We start from the raw sequence: 15,030 nt of genomic DNA, 5'->3' as shown, positions 1-15,030 counted from the left end.
TCACTTCTCCTTTGACTAATCTTTCTATTGAGTTATATTAAGGGTAAAATAGTCAATTAGGTTTATCCAATTAGTGAATTTGGAACCAATTTTTTCGACGCGTGAGAATAAATCCTAACTTCTTTTTTTTTTTTGTTCTCTTAAAGCCGTTCCCTCTTCTCTGTACTCGAAACCCTAGTAGTTGCTCTATCCGATTTTAGGGTTTAAGAGTCGAATCATTAGCATCTACCTTGATTACGCTGATCTCACTTGGTTTCGCTACTCGATCCTTGAATTTCTTTGTTTTTTGTGTGTTTCGGTTTATTCGATACGTCTTTGATCCGTAATGGTGACTGGGTCCAGAACTAGCGGTAATCGTGGGGTAGGACTCGATGATGAAGCGAAAAAGATGATTCAATCGATTAAGGAAGTTGTGGATAGTCACTCCGATGCTGATATTTACACTGCCTTAAAAGAAGCTAACATGGATGCTAACGAGGCTGTGGAGAAGCTGATTCATCAAGGTTTCTTCTCTCTTCATCTCTTTTTCTGCTTTCCTAGTTTGACGGAAGTTAGGGTTTTACTGTTTGTTCTCTGGTCCGCATTATCTTGATCACGATGAATGCTACAACATCTTGTTTGAGGCGTATGTAGAATGCTGTAGATAGGTTATGCAAATTTCGTTTGATGGAGTTCTGTTGATAATTCGATAGATGGATAACTCTTGTTTTCATTTCGATAATTTGTCAATTCTCTTCAGAATACTTCAATTACTATATACTTGAAATATTATTGGTCTTCTTTTCTTGGCTCTCGTTTCGTTGGGTGACTAATATGTGTGTTATTGTTGCCATCATAGTTTTGGTTCGCTAAAAAGCTTTTGTTTTGTTCAGATCCATTTCACGAGGTGAAGAGAAAAAGAGACAGGAAAAAAGAGGTGAGGTTACATATAACTGTTATGGTATCTTGTTCCCAGTTCTTCTCCTTTTTAACATTTTTGCCAATGCAACCACATTGTAGTTTTTTTGTTTGACTCTCCTTAGTCTTTTCGAAACTGCATTTGAAGAAGGTGACTAGATTTTTCATAATGTTAGTTGTGCTTGTGTGACTATTATATCTCATCGGATGTCTGCTGTGGCAAGCTATATTTTTTTTTTGTTTTGTTTAGTATTTTGTGTGCCTTCTAATTTAATTGATCGTCAAAAAAAATTTCAACTTTTCTAGCCATTCAAATAGTTTGATGAATTTGTAGAGATCATCAAGACACCTCTTGTATAACCTCTGATTTTTAGGGCGTTCCTTTGGTTTCAGGATACAGTATTTGTTGAGCCTGCCAACATAAAGAAACCTCTTGAAAATGTTACCAGTGAAGTGAAAGTTCGTACACAGCCTGAACATAATGTTCGGAGAGGAGGCTACAGTAGGAATTTCTTCCCCAGGAACGCTGCTCAACGAAATGCATCTCCTAGAAATCCTGCTACTGGTAAATCAATTTGATGATGATATACTTGCCAGTTTCTTTCGCATGCTTGTACAGTTGTACTAAAAATCTTTAATTTGTTTTAAGCTGTCTTTTGAATGGTTCGTAAACATAATCTATATAACGGCAGTATCAAATGAACTTGGTTAAATCCAGAAAAATATATGCAGGCAAGCAAAGGAAACGTAGAAGAAATTGTTTTGCGTTGATTTGTTTTTTTTTTTTAATCTTTGTTATTGGCCATTGGCGTGAGGCCTTCAAGTTTTATGTAATGTATTGACCATATTCACCTAGAAATGTTTTTCTGTCTGTTTGTAATTTGTTCGTTTCATGTTAGTGCAGGATCCAACAAAGAGTTTCGCGTTGTTAGGGACAACAGGTCTAATCCAAATGTTGATGAAGAGTTGAAGCATTCTTCTGCCCAGTCCTCTGGATCAAATATTAACAAAGTGGTTGCCACTGTGAACAAATTGGGGTATGTATCATCAGTTGTAATTTATCCTATTGTTCTTATTCTAGCATTTTTATCACTAACTTGCCTTCTTTTATACATGTGAAATAGAATGATTTGTTACTCTTGTAAAAATATTTTAAGGGAGTTAATTTGCTTTAGCTGTACTTTTCCAAAAAATAGTAAAGTAGGACTCTTTTTTTTTTTTTTTTTTTTTGTCAATGAACTCTTTAAGACAATAAGAAGCATAGATTAGTTTTGTGCCATACTGCCATTGGGTTTTGGTAGACGGAGATAGGAGTGTGTATGTTCACTTGGTAGGCATTCCTTTGCTAGCCCAACAAGGACTTCTTGTCTCATAATTTCAAGAAAACTATGCTGAATTTAAATAAGAAAATAAAATTTTCGCTCTATTTTAACTGTTTGCCAGCTCAAGAGGTGGTTTGGGCAATCGTAACTCTTCTGGGGCTCAAGATTCAACTGACGAGTGTAATGCTCCAGCAGATGCCAGGCTCAGACAGGCTGAAATTCGTCCTTTGCATTGTCCTGTCAATAAAGAACTCGGTGGAGTTACTTTGCCATCAACCAATTCAGTTCTTGGTGTATATTCGTCTTCCAAAGATCCAGTTCATGTACCTTCTCCTGTTTCTAGATCATCACCCGTGGGAGCTATTAAACGTGAAGTAAGGGGTGGAGGTTTAGGTGGAAAACCTTCTGAAAATGTTGGTAAAGATCCATCTGTGCCCTCTTTTTCAGGGTCCTCTATTAGAAAAAATGGACCTCCAAATGCACATCGACCATCTTCCCCAACTTCAAAGATTGATCACAGTCGAACTACTGCACGTGAGTCTGTTATGCCCAGTGGAGTGGAAAAGAATAGGTCATATTTGAACAGACAGCGTGGGAATAGAGGAAGCCAATATGCTAGAACACAACAAGTTGGTGGCCATACAAAGGGTAACTTATATGCAAATATTTATTAACCGAATGGATGTTGTGCAATTTCTTATTTGATTTCTGCTAGGCGACACTTTATTTTCTGTGTAGCTTCTGCTTTGAGTAATATAATCCCTTCTTTCAATCTATTGGGAATTCCTGGTGAGAAGCCATTTCCTGTCATGACTTCTGATATTCTTGATCAACCTGTACTTATTGCAGGAGCCTCACAGAACAAGGAGTGGAAGCCTAAATCTAATCAGAAACCTGTTGGACATAACCCTGGAGTAATTGGAACACCTACAAAGTCTCAAGCTCGTCGTCCTGCTGATAATTCCATAAATGTGGAAACAGAAGCCGTCAAGTTGCAGAATAAGCTTTCACATGTTCATATAAGTGAAAGTCAGAATGTCATCATCGCAGATCATATTCGTGTCCCGGAGACTGACCGCTGTCAGCTAACTTTTGGTAGCTTTGTTCAAGAGTTTAATTCCTCAAGGAATTCAGAATCTGCTTTCGAAGAATCACACTCTTCAGAAGAAGTTAGAGAATCTGATCGTAGGTAAGTTCTGACAGTTGGTGGGTTTTTTTTTGTACATTTGAATATAGTTTGAGATCACATGCATCTTCCCCAATTAACTTGGTGATATTGTTGACAGTTCGCCAGTTACTTGTCCTGAGGCTTCAGCAGATGGTCCGGGCGTTCTGCCTATCACTATTGATGATCATGTCAGAGTTTCTAGATCTGACTCACCCGTCTCGGCAGTATCTGAGCCACAGTTACCCGAACAGAAAGAAACTCATAGATCTGACAATTTGGATGCGTACTCGGGGATTGAATTACTCAATAGGAATGGTCCACCTTATACTCCTTTGGAGTTTGAACAGCAGCAAGATCCTCCGGAGTTGCAAAAATTTTCTGTAAGGGTTCTTGCAATTTTAACTCTTAAAAATCAAGGAAAGATAAATTCATTCAAAAATGACATGCTCTTCCTTTCCAGCAGGCTTATGACAATCATGGTAGTTATGAATTTCCGTACTTTAGTCCTGCAATGGATGAAACTGTACGAGTTCAAGGATTACCATCTCCACACGAGGTAATTTATGTTTCTGTTGTTAGTTGTTACTAGTTTGCCAGCATGAGTTGATGCGTAAGAGTCTAGTTAGCTCCTGTTTGAGCAGTTGGTTTGTGCATGTGTCATAGTTATCTTTTTTGTTTTATTAACTAGGAAAAACTGATCAAGTATCCTTTTGATAATGCAGCAGGGATTAAGTGCTCACATGTTAAATAATGCCCCACCATCCACTATTCCCATGTTACAGCAACAACAGCAGGCATCAATGCAACAGATGTATCCGCAGGTCCATGTTTCGCATTTTCCCAATCTCATGCCTTATCGTCAATTCCTTTCCCCAGTCTATGTTCCCCAAATGCCCATGCCAGGCTACTCAGGTAACCCAGCAGCATATGCACACCCTTCAAATGGCAATAGCTATGTGCTGATGCCTGGAGGCGGTTCTCATCTCGGTTCAAATGGTGTCAAGTATGGAATCCATCAGCAATATAAACCAGTTCCAACTGGTGGACCTGCGGGTTTTGGGACTTACAACAATCCTAATGGGTATCCAACTAATCCTCCCAATGTAGTTGGAAACGCTACGGGACTTGAAGATCCATCTCGCATGATAAATAAACATGGAAATATTTACGTTCCAAATCCTCAGGTAATGATAATTGATAAGTATGGTAGTTGTGCCCGAACTTTATGTTTTTACCAATTATTTTTTATTCTGATTCATGTCTCCTTATCTAACACTACAGGCTGAGACTTCTGAGATATGGATGCAAAATCCAAGAGATCTTTCAAGCCTTCAGTCTCCATATTACAACGTAGCTGGACAATCGCCTCATGGTGCTTATTTATCATCCCATACAGCACACCAATCGTTCAACCCAACTGCGCAATCATCTCACATGCAGTTCCAGGGTCTCTTCCACCCGTCACAGCCTGGTACGATGGCGAATCCGCACCACATGGGACCTGGCCTCAGTGGTAATGTTGGAGTCGGTGTCGTTCCCTCTCCTCCTCCGTCTCAAATTGGTACCTATCAGCAATCACAACTTGGTCATCCGAATTGGCCATCAAACTTCTGAAGAAAATCTAACCTTTGTCTTCTTGTCTAATGGATTATATAATAGCCAAAAGCAAATATTTTGATTCTCCTTATGAAACGCCAAACTCTGTTTTAATTAATCTTTATTTATTCAATGCATAAAATGTTCCCAGCTCTCAACAATTTGTCTATAAATGCTTTGTCTGCTTCCATAGCCCCTCATTATTTACAGCTGCAGGTATGGTGTTATTCTCCCATGGCGTCAAATTGTCAAGGTAAAGTCCTGTCCGTGCTTCTTAATCATTTACTGCTATTATAGTTTCGGTCGACTTCAAGAACCCTACAATGCATGTGAAGGTTTTTAAGTGTGGAACCCTGTGAGTGAAACATTGTTGCTTGGTGCTAGTGTTTCCCATTGTCAATGTTCTACAAGTATTAAAGAGAATTGTGTGTTTTGTTTAGCTGTTCAATGTTCTTCTTTGAGTTATGTGTCTTCTCTCTCCATTTCCTCATATTCCTTATTAAATTCTTGATAGAGAATCATTAGTTGTTGAGCTTGACCTAACTTTCCTCTAGCCTTTAGAATAGATTACAAATATTCTTAATCGGAGAACTAGTTGAAGCTCAGGCCTATAGGTTTTGATTATCTCCTTGATTACTTTAGTTTTTAGGTGTCATAGCACACTGTGTCATCATAACAAAAGAATCTAATTGATCGTTTTGTTGACATATTTAGAAAAGTAAATATACTTAGTTTGGGGAGGTGGGTCTTAATCAAGGAGCCAACTAGAGTTTACTTAGAGCCTAATTGGTACGGACTTTGATTCCTTCTCTGATTTAATAGGCCTCCTAAGTCCTACCTTATTGAGAAATGATTACTCTCTACGAATCTCTTGAGACTCCATGATGTTGAGTCACTAATACTCTATTAATTTGTCCCATTTTGACCGGTCTAGGTTTTATTAAACGTAATTTCACTATTGATAACACCTACCGCACAAGTAAGGATTGGCTTGAGATTCTCTGAAAATTCTATAAATTTGTTCTTTGTGATTTAAAATGGTACTGAAAATGATTGAGGAGATTTTGTAATTAAAAAAGTAATTTTTGATTGAGACTATAGCTAGAGTAGAGTAGAGGCTTAGGGTTCATACTTCATAACTTAAGATAACCCGCATGTTAGAGGGATAATGATGTGAAATGTTAGCTCTTTTTGACCCTATTCTATATATCTCGTAGAAAGATTATAAGAAAATAAGAAGAATTAGCAAAATTTAATTGAAAATCAATTATGTTTACTTATCCTCAATAAGTCAAAAGGTCCCATGATCGGTTTTAGAGATTTACAAGCATGACCCCTAACTCCTTACTACTTCTGTTAAATCAAGGCTGGTTTGTTAATATTGAATCATAAAGATTTGAATTTCTCCCTACAAATCATCTAAATTTTGCGTAAATTCGACACGTAATTTTTATAGTAGGAAATTGTTTTCTATGAACGATGAAAAGTTTGAAACGTTGTATGTCACTGTGAACCTGACATGTCAAATCAGAGATAATGGAGTGATTTATAGATATCCATACACTGACTGATATATACACCAACAACATTGTTGTATGGTATCATAATAGTAAGTATATATTCTTGTTTGTTGGGCTGTTAGAGGGAAAATATTAAAATCAAACGTTTCTCATAAAGAGTTTGGACGAGTGTGCTCTTTAGCTATTTGATTGAAATGGAATCTGCTTTTGCTATTGCATGCACCAACTCAATTATGATGTGATCGGAATCTTTTGTCTTTCTTTTGTTTATCATATCCACACATGCGTGGAATCCCCTGCAACTTCTGTTCATTTGTACATAGTAGCTCTTTTGATCTTTTCTCTTTATTTATCTCTTTGTTTCTGCCTATGGTGTGCGTTATAAGATGATATCATATGTATATAAAAAAAAAACCATTTGTTTTTTGTTGCGCAACAGCATATATGATATGCGATATATTTACAAAACTTGAGAGATTGTAAGATTGACATGGACGATTTTTATACAACATGTAAAATTTACCCAATGAAATGTAGTAATTATTAAGACTTAACATTACTTGAAGTCTTGAACTATAACGCACTTTTCATTTAAATCATTTTGATATAAGGTTCCAAATATATATATATACCCATTCACGGTTCCACACACACAGAGGATCGATATTAATTGTAGAAGATGGGTCCGTTTAATGAAGAGCTCCACGAATGTGAAGTTTCGTGGAATCGAAGGGGCGTTCATTAAAAATAACATGCCTGTGTTGTGTGCATTCAATAGTCGAATTTCCCATATTCCTTTTTTTTATAGAAAAAACTAGTTACTTTACAAAAATAACTCGTTTCAATTGTTTTTCAATTGATTCATGAACATATGTACTATAGTAAAAAGAAATGGAGTTTCCCTTAGGCCACGGGAGTAATCATTTTGCAAATGAGCGCCATCATCTTTTTAACATGAATTCTTCTTCCTGGCACACATTCTCTAATTAAAGTATTAAACATTGTATTATTCAGACATAAATCTCAAACCCAAATTTAATTTGGCAAGGGAGATTTACATTTTAAATTTACTAAAATACTTTAGATCTCCTGTCTATATTACACAAACGACACCACTCAAAAAAAAAAAAACAATATAACTAGGCACCGCATGCTTATGCATTATTAGCATCATTCTATTATTGGAATTTCTCTTAAGATTTAAGAACACCATTAAAATAAAAATATGAGATAACGAAACTATATAATTTTCCAAAGATCTTGCGGCTAAAAAGTCATTAGTATTTATATTCCTTCTTTGTGTATCAAAAGCGCTTTCCGTTAGCTAAACCGTATAAGCAATTAGCTTTACATATCATTACATGTGGAGACTAATTATACTAATTTTGTCCCATGGTGTGCGTAAGAATATTTAATTTGAAACTTACTTCGGAGAATTTGATATTGCGTTTAATTAAATATTAAGACATGTTTTTTTTCTTCAATATACAATTGTTCAAAAGAATTGTAGACATACGTTCATCATCTCAATGATTCAAAATTAAAATGAAGCTGTAAATGTAAGAGATCAAACCTGAAAAGACAGTATAGAATGTTAACATAATGTAATCATCATAACTGAGTTAAATTTTTGAATTAGAAACTTTTTTGTTTTTTAATAAAATATTTCATTCAAATAATGCTATGTTATTGTTGTTTGAAAAAAAAAAAAACTTGAGTATAGAATAAAGATGAAAGTTTGAAGTTGTTAAGAAAAACAAAAAGATGATAATCGATATTATAACTGTCATGGGTCAGTTTTACATGGTAAAAGAAAGCGACGTTCACAGTAATTCTTCATAATTAAAACTCCTCTAGTTGCTAATAAAGCCTGATTTTGTTAATCAGATAGATGATATTGTCTTAATCCCGCTGTCTATGTCTAATCATTTCCATTATACTGTTGTCTCCCTGCTGTTTTGCCCTCCTTCCTTGCAATTTTGTCACAAACCTATATATAACACATTTTGTAAATTTATAATCATAAATATATTGTTTGATTATTTGATTTGATTTCGTCTACAGTTAACCTCATTTATTTTAGATTCAAATCTAAGTGAATTTGATTAAAGACAACTTACAGAAATTAATATCATGTAAAAGTTAGTTTCTTCTTATGACATATCCTAAAACAAACGCTATCTTTGACTAATTTATAAGATAATTTGTGTTGTTTGAAGATTTCAGTATGTCAAAAAAATTAACGCTATTTTAACACACTATATAACCATGCCCCAAAAGTCCTCGACATTATTCTCTTATACCATTTTCTTAGTATATATAGATTGTTACATACATTGGACTAAACTGAAATTTGAGCTTTAAGTTCGAGTGATGGTCACATAGCTAAGATGTAAACTAGCTATATAGGGTGTTTCCAATAATCAATCCCAATAATTTCTTACGTAGATGGAAGATAAATATGAGCTAGGATTAGGAACTCAAGTACCAAATAAAGTGGGTTGCAAAATTATGGTTGTTAATGAGAAATGCTAGTTGGGTGTTAGGTTAATGAGTGATGAGAGCCTCTTTAGCCGCATTACTTGACTCTGTTTCTTCATCATCCAATAGTTCTTTCTTTTAACCAGTCTTTACACTTCACAAATACAAAATTGCTTCTTAGTTTTGTTTCTGTTTTTTAAAGCTAAGCCTATAGCGTTTGTAGGCTTTTGCAAAATCGCCATCGCTTTAATGTTTTCTTATCGCCTATTTTCTTTCTTTAATATTTGATAAATTCTCTTCAAATTTATAATTTGTAAATTCATAGATTCTATTATTGTCTAAAGCAAATTTCTTTTGTATCTCGTATTTCGATGTTTCACAAATTCAGTGATTATTTAGTCGAATGAAAATTGAGTTAAACCTCAGTACAGACGTGTTCCTTTTTATACCAAATTAAGTATATTCGGTATTTTGTTAACCAAACCATATATCCTTAATTCACTTTTATATTTGTGACTATTTATGTCTTCACTTAAAGTTTTTTTTTCTTTGATTAGTGTATCTCTCGAGTTTCGATCCTTTTCCTAGATTTAGAGTTTCTCAAACTTTCTTAATGCCTCGTGGTTTTTTCTTGAAACCATGATCAAAAAGTATCGCACCGATATAGTTTTCTAATAGGTTTGTTGTCCAAAAAGCTTCACAAATAAATTATCAATACTATTAATGTTGTGTAATTAGTATAAAAAATGTGTATGAAACCATTAGAATGCTTGTAGTTTTGCACTGTTTAATTAGTGAGTTTGGAAGATAAATAACCAAACAAAAAAAGTTTTAATGGACCCAAGAAATCAATATTGGGTTTGCTGAAATAACTCACATATTTTTATTTTTCTAGTACTTAAAGAAAAACAAATAAGACTTATGATGAGGAAGGAACAACTTTAATCTTTTACTTTATAAGTAGGGAACACATATAAGTGAATCTTTGGGTCGTGTCATGTGAATAAAGTCTAAGCTGTTCTGTAACCCAGCAGTGATATCCCATAATTCTTTTGGTTCAAGACAAAATTCTTAATTCTTAAACCTTACCATTTTCATACATATAGATCTTAGATCATTTTACTAAGCTTTGATTTTTGATCTTTCCGATATTCGTCTTGCATACCGTAATCCTATAAACATTTTAAACAACTTTTCTCCCAATAATAACATGAAAGAAACATCAGTTCTGTTTGATCATGTATATATGTATTTTTACCATGAGTATAAAAATATTTTTAAAAGAGAGGGTAAAAAGATGATTGGTGGTTTAGTTTTGTGGGGGACGAGGCAGAGAGTTGTCGAGAAAGACACGTGGCAATGATTACCACTTGTCTGCCTTGTTATAAACAACACACTCTTTCTGTCTTCCTCTGCTCTCTCTCACATATCCTTCCTCCTCCATTTCCTCTTCTTCCCTCTAATGGAGATCACTTGGGAGAAACCTAAATCTTCATCTCACCACCGTAACCCTTCTTTCTCCTCCACTCTCCTCGACCAAATCTACCGCTCCATCGACGATTCCTCCCCCCCTCCTCCCCTCGAATCCATCAAGAAGAAGAAGCATCACCACCAACAACGTAACGCTTCTCTACACGAAGATCGTGAAATCTCTCCTATCTATCACCGCCGCTCAATCGCCGCTGATTTCGAGAGATCTAGGAGGAAGACAGACTTTCTCAGACATTCCAACTCTAGCTCTTCTGATTCAAGCGGATTCTCCTCTTCCGAGTCAGATTCATTCCACGGACGCTCCAAATCTTCCGCTTCTCCTCCTTCTTCTTCTCGTCAACAACCGAAACCGATTCGAACATCATCCGTCGACCACTCCTCCGCCGTCCAGAAACCTAAAGAACTCGGTGGCTTCTTGAGAACGAAATCAAAAGCGTTAAAGATCTACTCCGACTTGAAAAAAGTCAAACAACCTATCTCTCCGGGCGGCAGACTCGCTACTTTCCTTAACTCTCTTTTCACCAACGCCGCCACTAACCCTAAGAAGCACAAGAAAACTACCACCGTCGCCGTCGTGGAAGAACCACACTCCTCCTCCACATGCTCCTCCGCGTCGTCCTTCTCTAGGTCTTGCTTGAGCAAAACTCCATCGTCTAGCGGCAAATCAAAAAGATCCGTACGGTTCTGTCCAGTCAATGTGATCCTTGACGAAGATTCCTCCTTTACCATGCCTTACGCTTATAACAACGAAAGACTCTACGATAACAACGAAGCTAAACGCGTGGAAGAGCATCGCCGTGTCATCCAAGCAGCCAAAGATCTTCTTAGAACTTACCATAACAAGAACAAAGTTACAACTACGAACATCAATAACGTAGAAGAAGATGATGAAGACGATGCTGCGAGTTGTGCAAGCTCTGATCTATTCGAGTTGGAGAATCTGTCGGCTATTGGGATCGAGAGGTATAGAGAAGAGCTTCCGGTTTACGAAACCACTCGTCTTGATAATATGAATCGAGTCATTGCTACTGGTTTAATTGTATAATTATTATTAGATCCATAATGGTTTGGGGGTCATTAATTTTTAGATCAACGTTTTTCCCCATGGGGATTTTCTTTTTTTTACTAATGTTTTACCGCTTCCTATAAACGGTTTTTTTTGTGCTGGTCTCTTTGTTAAGTAACTTGTTTATAAAGATATCTATTTTAATTAATATGATCATCCTAAACTTATATATTTTAGTCATAAGTTCATAAGTAAGCAGCTTAATTAGCAAGTTTTAGAATCGTAGAGGTGACCGAAGAAAAAAAGAAAGTCAAGTGTTCTATTCTCTGTCGTCAATTAGAACAGCTAGCAGAGAGTCGTTGTCTTTTCTTTGTTTCTTACTCTGTTTTAGGTCAAATTAAAACTATAATTAGAAAAAGATTGAGTTGATAACAAAAAAATATATTAATTAACTAAAAAGTAAAGAAGATTTGATTTGATGCTACTAACAATGATCGCTAAGATGGGGAAAAAAGTGAAAGAGACATGGTCTCAAATGTCATGGACAATAGTATCCAATATTTGATTCTTTTTCGAGTACTTCTTCTTTTCTGTTGCCTGAACGTGATTGGATTGGCTTGTCTTGTTCTAAGCATGGCTTAAGATTATAATGTTGGATTATGCATTATCAGTCTCGTCTGTTTCTTATAACTATATACATTCCTTTCACTGACCTATCACGGATGATTAAACCACAAGATGATCATGGACGTACGTCAGTATAGTCTTTGATATCTATCAATTGTCAAGATTCTGTTAAGTTGATCAATTTATTTTTTGTAGATGTTGTTAGAACAAATTTTGTCTGTGATTAACTATTTCTTAATACTCTAAATACGGCATGCAAATTCATACTAGAATGGTAAGAGTTTCGTTTTAAAACACTATATTAATATAACGAAGCATGTGTTGTTAATGTTTTACGTACATTATGTCAGCTTGTCATGTCAACCTTCGATTTGATTGCACTGATAGAAAGATAAGGAATCCACACATGTAACGTTGTAAAATCATAATAATATATTCATATTTCGAAAATTTGTTTGCATAAGCTTACATGACCAAAACAAAAAAAGAGCATGCCCAAAATTAAATTTGGTTCAAAGCAACTAATTGGACCACCGAATCATAGCGTTATGATAAGCTATTAAAGCTAACACAAACATGCTGCTTAGCTTGAAATATATGTATTTATATAATAAGTAAAGTATAAACACGATTAGATTTATTGCCTATACAAACAAAAAAAAAGGCTAATATGGCTATGTGGTCAAAAGTATCCGATACAAAGGAAAGATCGCATACTCTAGTAACCCCAACTTCCCACTTTTATTTTCTTTACATTTGTTTTAGATCACTTTAATAAAACGGTTGTTTTACTATTCAATTTGTAGCTTAGCTTGCAATTCCCGCATAATCGAGAATCAATCCTTTTAATAGTTTCAATAAGAAAAAAGTAAATAAATGTATCATATATAATTCAATGCTGTCAAAAAGAAAAGAAAAAAAAAACAAAAAAAAAACAACTGATATTTACGGTATTGTATATATTATCAAAATACTAAAGAATCAAATATATGCGACTTTGAATTGATGACATAACTAAAGAAAAAGTTTAGTGTACAAACGGATACTTACGTCGGTAAGTATAATATATGTGGATTTGTCCCCATTTGTGGTGGGTGAAGTGGGGGAGTTATGAAAGTGAAAATATAATCATGAGAGTAACGTGCTGATTTAGCCAATTAATTTCAAAAGTTTGACTGCAACAATCAAATCTAATCAATTAAACAAGTAACTAATTACTCTTTTATAGTATAAACCAAAATGGCGGTAAAGACGAATTTGACAACAACAAAAATTGTAGGATATAGAAACACCTGTTAAATCAGCGGTTGTATTTGTAGGATATAGAAACACTCTATTATTTTTTGTATATATCTTATTTAACACTATGATTTTCTCTAGATCATTAATAATAGAGTACCGCGACTATATAGAATATATGGGTGTATATAAACGTATTTAACGAAGAATTTTCGTCGTGAGACAACAAATCAATAAAAAGCATTTATTTTGGACAGCTACATATCTTATATGTACACCATATAAGATTGATATGTTACAAAGATAAAAGAATAATTAAGGGGCATACAATGTCCCATATCAACCATGCACAACTCGTCATTCGCATGCATTACCAGCTATTTCTATATATTAAGTAGCTAGCTAGGGCTTACACCATTTCAAATCACACAAGCTAAGACACACACGCACTAGTCTCCATCCACTATATATATATTTAATTCGACAGTACTCACTCTCTATTTGTGAGTGTGCACGCGGACGTGTACATGTCGTAGTAAAACGGTACATATGGTGCAAATGGTGGGTCACTCTCAACACTATTGTAAAGCTTTCTTGTGTGTGCATGTGTCAACAACTGGCTAGTTCTAATAAATCTACGTCGAATTCAATATTAATCAAGTTTCTATTTATGAATGTATATATATTATATATAGCGATGAATGATATATTGCTGAAAGGCAATAATTCAGATGAAAGTGTTAATTAATTTGAGAAAACGATCAAGTAATCAGAAAATGTTTGGAGAAGCCGAGAAGAGACGACGAGATGGACCAATGAAGTCGGACCAAAAGGAAGAAACGAGTGGATATAAATGTAGCCCGCACGTGACGGGGGTGGCCACTTATGTGTCGTAACTCTCCCACGTGCAGACGTGTTAACTCCTGATCGTTTTTTTCTGATCCCTATGAAAAAATCTTCACACTCCACATCAAAATTTGTAGATCCCACACACTGGACCAGATATAAAGTAGCAAACACTGTGTTCCTTTATTTTGTTTTTAAAATTTACGATGCCAACAAAAATACATATATCGTTTTAAATAAGAAAATTGATTGTTGTTTAGCTTATTCTCTCATGATTATAATGATCATCAATTTGCTGGACGAATTCAACCTGTTGTGGGATAAGTATAGCAGTTTTGTATATTTTTTTCCGTTCCACATTAATTATATGACATTGCACAATTTAGACCGTTGATAAATATACTTTAGAAATGGGTACTGAAAGTGAATTGAAATTGCTTTCTAGTCATATCATTTCACACACATCTTAATTGTACTGTGTTCTTAGGCTAATTTTGTTTATTGGTCAAGACTTAAGACACGAGAAGGAAAACAAAAGGGAAGAGAATGTTGGAAGCTAAACCCCCAAATTTTTAAAAGAGAGGAAGAATATTTTTGTTTGATTCCAAGTTATGTCGTGGTTGCATCTTTTTGTTTGAACATCGATGAAATGATGAAATACATGTAACTTTCACCATTTGCGGTGGCATATTGGCGTATATATGCACTTCTTCAATTCAATTTTTTTTTGAGGCTCATTAGTATTACTCATTATTAGAAGTTGCTATATTTTGCGTGATTTGTTGGTTGTGAACTTGTGATTTTGTTAGGAGACAAATTAATATATAGCACAACTGT

General features: G+C 35.0%; 2 protein-coding genes and 2 long non-coding RNA genes across 5 annotated transcripts; 3 read left to right on the top strand and 1 right to left on the bottom strand.

The window, feature by feature from the left end:
* Positions 1 to 95: 95 nt before the first annotated feature.
* On the top strand, positions 96 to 5,326 carry AT3G13990 (dentin sialophosphoprotein, putative (DUF1296)). Of its 2 annotated transcripts, none has more exons than NM_112253.4 (10): positions 96 to 503; positions 873 to 916; positions 1,291 to 1,462; positions 1,802 to 1,934; positions 2,341 to 2,867; positions 3,069 to 3,408; positions 3,506 to 3,767; positions 3,848 to 3,943; positions 4,110 to 4,571; positions 4,669 to 5,326. In NM_112253.4, exons 1-10 carry the CDS (start codon positions 326 to 328, stop codon positions 4,999 to 5,001), a joined length of 2,547 nt encoding a protein of 848 aa, NP_188015.2. In that variant the 5' UTR covers positions 96 to 325; the 3' UTR covers positions 5,002 to 5,326. The 2 variants fall into 2 exon arrangements, with proteins under 2 accessions (NP_188015.2, NP_001078149.1); NM_001084680.2 differs by having other exon boundaries at positions 3,851 to 3,943; positions 4,669 to 5,139.
* Positions 5,327 to 10,403: 5,077 nt separating this feature from the next.
* Positions 10,404 to 11,770, top strand: AT3G13980 (SKI/DACH domain protein). Its single transcript, NM_112252.3, has one exon. The coding sequence runs from the start codon at positions 10,447 to 10,449 to the stop codon at positions 11,518 to 11,520; it is 1,074 nt and encodes a 357-aa protein (NP_188014.1). The 5' UTR covers positions 10,404 to 10,446; the 3' UTR covers positions 11,521 to 11,770.
* A 1,395-nt stretch (positions 11,771 to 13,165) lies between these two features.
* On the bottom strand, positions 13,166 to 13,372 carry AT3G02815. The gene has a single exon (NR_140947.1). It is a non-coding gene; the product is annotated as an other RNA (long non-coding RNA).
* A 420-nt stretch (positions 13,373 to 13,792) lies between these two features.
* AT3G02805 lies at positions 13,793 to 14,109 on the top strand. Its single transcript, NR_140946.1, has one exon. It is a non-coding gene; the product is annotated as an other RNA (long non-coding RNA).
* The last annotated feature ends 921 nt before the right edge of the window (positions 14,110 to 15,030 follow it).

This window comes from Arabidopsis thaliana, chromosome 3 (genome assembly GCF_000001735.4).
Source record: "Arabidopsis thaliana chromosome 3, partial sequence".
NCBI lineage: Eukaryota > Viridiplantae > Streptophyta > Magnoliopsida > Brassicales > Brassicaceae > Arabidopsis > Arabidopsis thaliana.
Note: the sequence above shows the minus strand (reverse complement) of the source record. Positions and strands in the feature narration are given on the sequence as shown.